General features: G+C 44.9%; 1 protein-coding gene across 1 annotated transcript in view; it reads left to right on the plus strand.

Moving 5' to 3' along the window:
* SNRNP40 (small nuclear ribonucleoprotein U5 subunit 40) overlaps positions 1–537 on the plus strand; it is a 39,563-nt gene extending 39,026 nt beyond the window's left edge. Inside the window, exon 10 of the mRNA XM_041768271.1 lies at positions 18–537. Within this exon, the coding sequence (XP_041624205.1) occupies positions 18–67 (50 nt within the window). The 3' untranslated portion in view covers positions 68–537. The remainder of the gene's footprint in view (positions 1–17) is intronic.
* The last annotated feature ends 5,613 nt before the right edge of the window (positions 538–6,150 follow it).

Here is a 6,150-nt window from a genome sequence, read left to right on the forward strand (position 1 = left end):
CATTCTCTTCACCTCAGTTCTCTCAGCATCCAGTGACAAGAGACTGTATATGGGGGAGATTCAGTGAAGATATGGAATGGAAGACACCCGCCCCAACGGCTGCTTGACCCCTGAGACCTCAGGCGTCATAAGTGGCATCCAGCAGTGCCCAGGCTAGCAGCCTCCCTTCAGATGAAGACCATTCCTAGGAAAAAGCAAGGAGGAGGCGGCCATGTTCCAGCAACCACTGGTACCCCTTCCACCAGGATGATTAAGACAAGCTGACAGTGGCCTCTAAAACCACCGGCCAGATTTCAGGAACTGTTTGGGATTTTTTCCTCTTTTTTTTTTTTAAGTAAGATTTCTTCAGAGAGACAGACACGGGTTGGTTTGTAGTTTCTTGTTTCCTAATACAGGCCGAAGACAGGGAATGTCACTGAAATTTGTTCATTGGGGATTTTTTTTTTTTTAATTCAATAACTGGCTTGTATGATATTTTTCTTTCTGTGTTTCTCTGAGTCCTTTTGTATTAAAAACCAAATAGATGCCTTTTTACAAGAGCCATGTGGATTGGATTTATTGTGTCTTTTCTTTGAAGATCGCTATAAATCTGACCTGGATATGATGTGGCTGGGGGGATGCATTCCATTTAAATTTCCAAGATACTATTTTACAGGGATGTTTAGGGGTTTTTTTCTCCCCTTCTCATCTTTTTAGATTTACTCCCAGAGAATAATTATCCATAATAAATGATTTCTCTCCTGCTAGAGACATACCAGTCAAGTGGTGATCAAGTCTAAAAGAACCCAGTTTTTGTATACCTTGACATGATCTTTAATAAATAAGGTCTGTTTCTATTCTGCCTCCTGCCAAAAGCACCTTTCTGAGCAGCAGTCCCTATTAGTCAAGGTCCTTAAAATGGGCATTAGACTGGGGGCAGCCTCAGCCAGTAGGAGTGGCTAGCTGGAATGCTGCATCAAAGTCAGCTTGAGGGGGGCAGGCCGGGTGGCTCAGCAGTTTAGCGCCTGCCTTCAGCCCAGGGTGTAATCCTGGAGACCCGGGATCGAGTCCCATGTCGGACTCCCTGCAGGGAGCCTGCTTCTCCCTCTGCCTGTGTCTCTGCCTCTCTCTCTGTCTCTCATGAATAAATAAATAAAATCTTTAAAAAAAAAAGTCAGCTTTAGGGGATCCCTGGGTGGCTCAGCGGTTTAGCACCTGCCTTTGGCCCAGGGCGCGATCCTGGAGTCCCAGGATGGAGCCTGCTTCTGCCTCCTCCTGTGTCTCTGCCTCTCTCTCTCTCTCTATCATAAATAAGTAAATAAATAAATCTTTTAAAAAAAAAAAAAAAGTCAGCTTGAAAGGAATAGGAGCAAGTTGTGTAACTGGACCATGACATCCTCTGAGACTTTTTTGTGCTTCTGCTTCCTTGTCTGTCTTTCTTAAACAGACAGGGACATTAAGAAATGCTGTTAGTTCCTCAAAACAGGTTATTATCTCCTTGGATCATTGGATGACTGCACCCAGCACACAGACTGGCACTGATGAATCCCATCTGGCATAGGAGAGTGGTGTGTCTTTCTAAACCTCCTGTTTCAACACCGAGGTCTTCACACCTGCAGCCTGTTTGGTACATGTTTCATTTTATACATTTAGCTCCCAAACCCAAGTCACCTCTTTACCTCAGATTGTAAGAGACAGGGCAGCCTGGGTGGCTCAGCGGTTTAGCGCTGCCTTCGGCCCAGTGTGTGATCCTGGAAACCCGGGATCAAGTCCTACATCAGGCTCCCTACATGGAGCCTGCTTCTCCTTCTGCCTGTGTCTCTGCCTCTCTCTCTCTCTCTCTCTCTCTCTCTCTCTCTCTCTGTCTCCAATAAATGAATAAAAAATCTTTAAAAAAAAATTGTAAGAGAGGATAGTTTTTAAGTGAGCATACACCCAAGATTCATTTAAGTCATTAATGAAGGAGCCAACAGGATGGTAAAGCTGTCAAAGCAATTACTTTTAATACAGTGAATGAAATTTGAATAAAATGCACTGGAAACCGTAATTTCTTGTACCTGCCAGAGTTAAGGAAGTTGACTTAGGGAATGAGTAAGGGTGTTGCCAGGTAGACAAAGAACATGTGCCTTCCAAGAAACTACAGGCACGAGCTTTAAAGTTGAGCGCCTTTCCTGAACCAACGGAATTTCAGCTTGGTCAGAGATGGGGACAGGAAAGTTGCAGAGTTAAGCTGGAGCCAAATCCTGGAGTGTTTGTCCTTCATGTACTAGATCCTATAGGTTGAGGTTTCCTAAAGTGCATTCAGCCAGTTTCCCCAGTTAGGCACATTGGGGCATGAAGATCCCATGCTCAGATAAATTTGGGGGAAGCTGAGTTAAAGTGAAACCTGTTTCTTTGCTGCAGGACTGCTCAGAGACTTTAAAACACAAAATATAGGGCAGCCCCCGTGGCGCAGCGGTTTGGCGACGCCTGCAGCCCAGGGCGTGATCCTGGGGACCCTGGATCGAGTCCCACGTCAGGCTCTCTGTATGATGCCTGCTTCTCCCTCTGCCTGTGTCTCTCATGAATGAATAAATAAAATCTTAAAAAAAAAAAAACACACAAAATATAGTGGGATCTTCAAAGGGAATGGTGACTCAGATTTCAGGCATGAGCAGTAATTATATAGAAAGATGCCTTTAACCAGGACAGATTTGGCCTAAAGTAGTTTGCAAGCTACTCTTCATACCTCTAGCACCATCACTTACTCCCTGATCCCTCTTAAGTGCCAGGCCCCTCCACCCATCCTCATCTCTTGGCTTGGGGAGAACAAGGCTTGAACCTTAATCCTGCACTTTGAAAGCCTACCAGTGCCTTGAGAAGTTGGCTGTGATTGGGAGGAACCAAGGCCCTGGAAACTGAAAGGGCTTTCCTCTAACCTCAGCCTCTTGGCTCCTCCCAAGTGCGTTCTTCAAAGGCTGGAGAGAAGCCATTAGCAGGAAATAGCAGCACCACTTAGAATTTGAAGGGAATAGCGGCCCTAGCTTGGGGAATAAAGATTTGAGTATAAAACATCCCCAGAGGGTGCAAATTGTATTCTCACTTTGGGAGAGATAGATTGCTCCCGAATGAGTAATGGCATCTCTGGTTCTCAGTTAATTTCCCTTTATGACTTCCACAGTCTCTAGCACTTAATACCATTGGCACTTAAAGAGCCAAATCTTTTTTTCCGCTGGGTGGTTGAGTTTTGTGGGCTAAGCTCTGAGGGAGGTGGATTTGGACAGGTCAGGAATCTTACCAGAGTTGCTTCTTTAACAGCAGAACTCCAGTTATTTGTTTCTCACTGATAGACCTGGAGTCTGCTGCTTGTTGATATCTCGGGAAACTGAAGTGTGTTGAGAGCGCACACGAGTGCGTGCTGAGCAATTTGAGGTTGTAGGTAGTAGGGAAAGGCCATTAGGCCATTTGGGTTAGGAGAGAATTGCTCCTTCCAAGACACTAGGGATTGAGAACTGTGTTCCAGGACAAACGGAGGGGCCAGACTTAAAAGACAGCTCCTATTCCTGTGGGACTAAATGAAGCCAAGTCTGAGCTGTGAGTCTGCCCTCTGGTCAATTGTCTCAGGACCCCAGACCCACCCCCTCTGCATCAAGCCCTAAGCTATCCCAAACTCTTCCTTTCTTCTAGGCTTCAACTTCTTTTCCTCATTTGCCTCGGACACCCATCTTCCAGGTTTCACTTTAACCCAGCTTCCCCCAAACTTATCTGAGCATGGGATCTTCATGCCCCAATGTGCCTAACTGGGGAAACTATTTGGCTGAATGCACTTTAGGAAACCTCAACCTATTGCTCAAAGAATTAGGTGCTCTGAAGTGTCAGTGATGCTCTTGAGAAACCCTGCGCCAGAACAGTGATTCTCCAAGTGTACTCTGGGACAACAGCAGCAGCACCTGAGAACATGCTAGAAATGCACATTCCAGAGCCCCAACTGAGACCTACTGAACCAGAAATTTAGGGGGAAGGAAGTCTTCAGCAATTTGTTTTCACAAGCCCTGCAAGTGATTCTGATGCAAGCTAGCAAACCACGGCTCCAAGGACTCAGAGTCCTAATCATTCCTAGGGGAGCCACAGAGGCTTCTCCTGTTTACTCATTAATAGCTATCCCTAAGTATTTATTTAGCTGTTCTTTCTGGCTCCGTTCTGTACATGCATTATCTCATTTGATTGTCACAAAAAGGGCAACAGGTTCAAAGAGAAGCAACACCCAAGATTAACTAGCTAGTAAGTAGGAAAGCCAGGATGTAAACCTAGCTGGAGCTCTTACCCCATCACCACAGTGTAGCCTCTGTAGCTTTTAACCTTGAATGCACATTAAAATCAGCTGGGGAGCCTTTAAAACTCCAGATGCTTAGATCATAGCCCAGGCCAGTTAAAGCAGAATCTCCGGAATGACCATGAACATTTTTTAAAGCTTCCTGGTGATTGCAATATGAAATCAAGGTCAAGGACATTAACATTAGCCATGGCTACAGCAATAGCCAGAAGGGCAGCATAAAGCCAAATTGACTTCCCTTGCCACCCCTTGGCTCTCCAGGAAACTTCTGCTCGGACTCGTGGTCTGTGTGAGTTACACTCACTTCTCCCAAGCCCTTGGCTGAGCTAAAACTTCAGATCTTGGCCGGAGAGTAGAGGTGGATCCACTGTGATCGTCTCTGCCTGACGACTTTGGGGCTTTGCTTAGAAAAAAAGACCTGTGGCTTCCCTTTGGAACCCCAGGGACAGCATCCAAAGGTGCTAGAGGTAGAAAGGGCCTTCCAGGTGCTCCTCCTGTCCAACCTCAGTTTACAGGCGAGGAAAGAGAGAAAGTACTGATTTCCCAAGATCACGTGCATATTATTAAGTCGGGTCTTGCTCACTCAAGAGGGAGTTATTTAACACCTCTCTGTGACAGGTGTTGTGCTAGGTTCTAAGAATACAGAAATGACAGGGCAAAATGGTGGGGAGAAAAACAAAAGCCAGGGTCTGTCATAGTTTTCCCCTTAAGTGTCCTCAATGCCAGAGGAGAATGAACTGGGGCAGAAGGAGAGACTTGAAATTAATAACTTTGAAATTATACCTTGAATCTAAAATGTAAAACCCTCCCCCGTTTCAAACAAAAATTGAAAGATTAGGGCAGCCCAGGTGGCTCAGCGGTTTGGCGCTGCCTTTGGCTCAGGGCGCGATCCTGGAGACCCGGGATCGAATCCCACGTCGGGCTCCCGGTGCATGGAGCCTGCTTCTCCCTCTGCCTGTGTCTCTGCCTCTCTCTCTCTTTCTCTCTGTGACTATCATTAATTAATTAATTAATTAAAAAATATTAAGTAAAAATGAATAAATAAAATCTTAAAAAAAAGATTAATATAGTGAATATATACCCCACCCAGATTCAATAATTCAGTAATCTCTATCTCTGTCACACACACATATACACAACTTTCAATGATGACTGAGAATAAGAGACATCATAATTCTTCACTCCCAATATTCCCTAATTTTGGGGACTCTCCTAAGCATATTTTCCCATAACCACAGTAACATTACCAAACCTACAAAAATTAGCAGCAATTTCATAATACCATCTAACAATCGTATTAAAATTGCTTCCATGTCAAAAATGTCTTTGATGGGCAGCCCCGGTGGCTCAGTGGTTTGGCACCGCTTTCAGCCCAGGGCATGATCCTGGAGACCTGGGATCGAGTCCCTCGTCGCGCTCCCTGCGTGGAGCCTGCTTCTCCCTCTGCCTGTGTCTCTGCCTCTCTCTGTGTGTGTCTCTCATGAATGAATAAGTTGAATCTTAAAAAAAAAGTCTTTGATACTTATTTTTTCAATCTGGAAGCCATCAGGTTTCAGGTACCTGGCTATTCTGTCCCTCTCTAGTATCTCAACTCAGAGCAGTCCCCCTACCTTTTCCCTAGTGAAACTATTTATATGTATGTGGTTTTGCATGCTGCTTCATAATGTAGCTGTGCTTGTTTTACATTAATAAATGTTTTAAATGACTGAGCACACCAAGTAAAATTGACACTCCAGGAAAAGGTACCACATATATCTGCTTTGTGTCATCTCATGTACTTGTTTTGGGAACAGATACAAATAAGTAACTCAATTAGAATCTAATCTGTTGGGATCCCTGGGTGGCTCAGCGGTTTGGCC

The sequence above is a fragment of the Vulpes lagopus genome, chromosome 8 (genome assembly GCF_018345385.1).
Source record: "Vulpes lagopus strain Blue_001 chromosome 8, ASM1834538v1, whole genome shotgun sequence".
Classification (NCBI taxonomy): Eukaryota; Metazoa; Chordata; class Mammalia; order Carnivora; family Canidae; genus Vulpes; species Vulpes lagopus.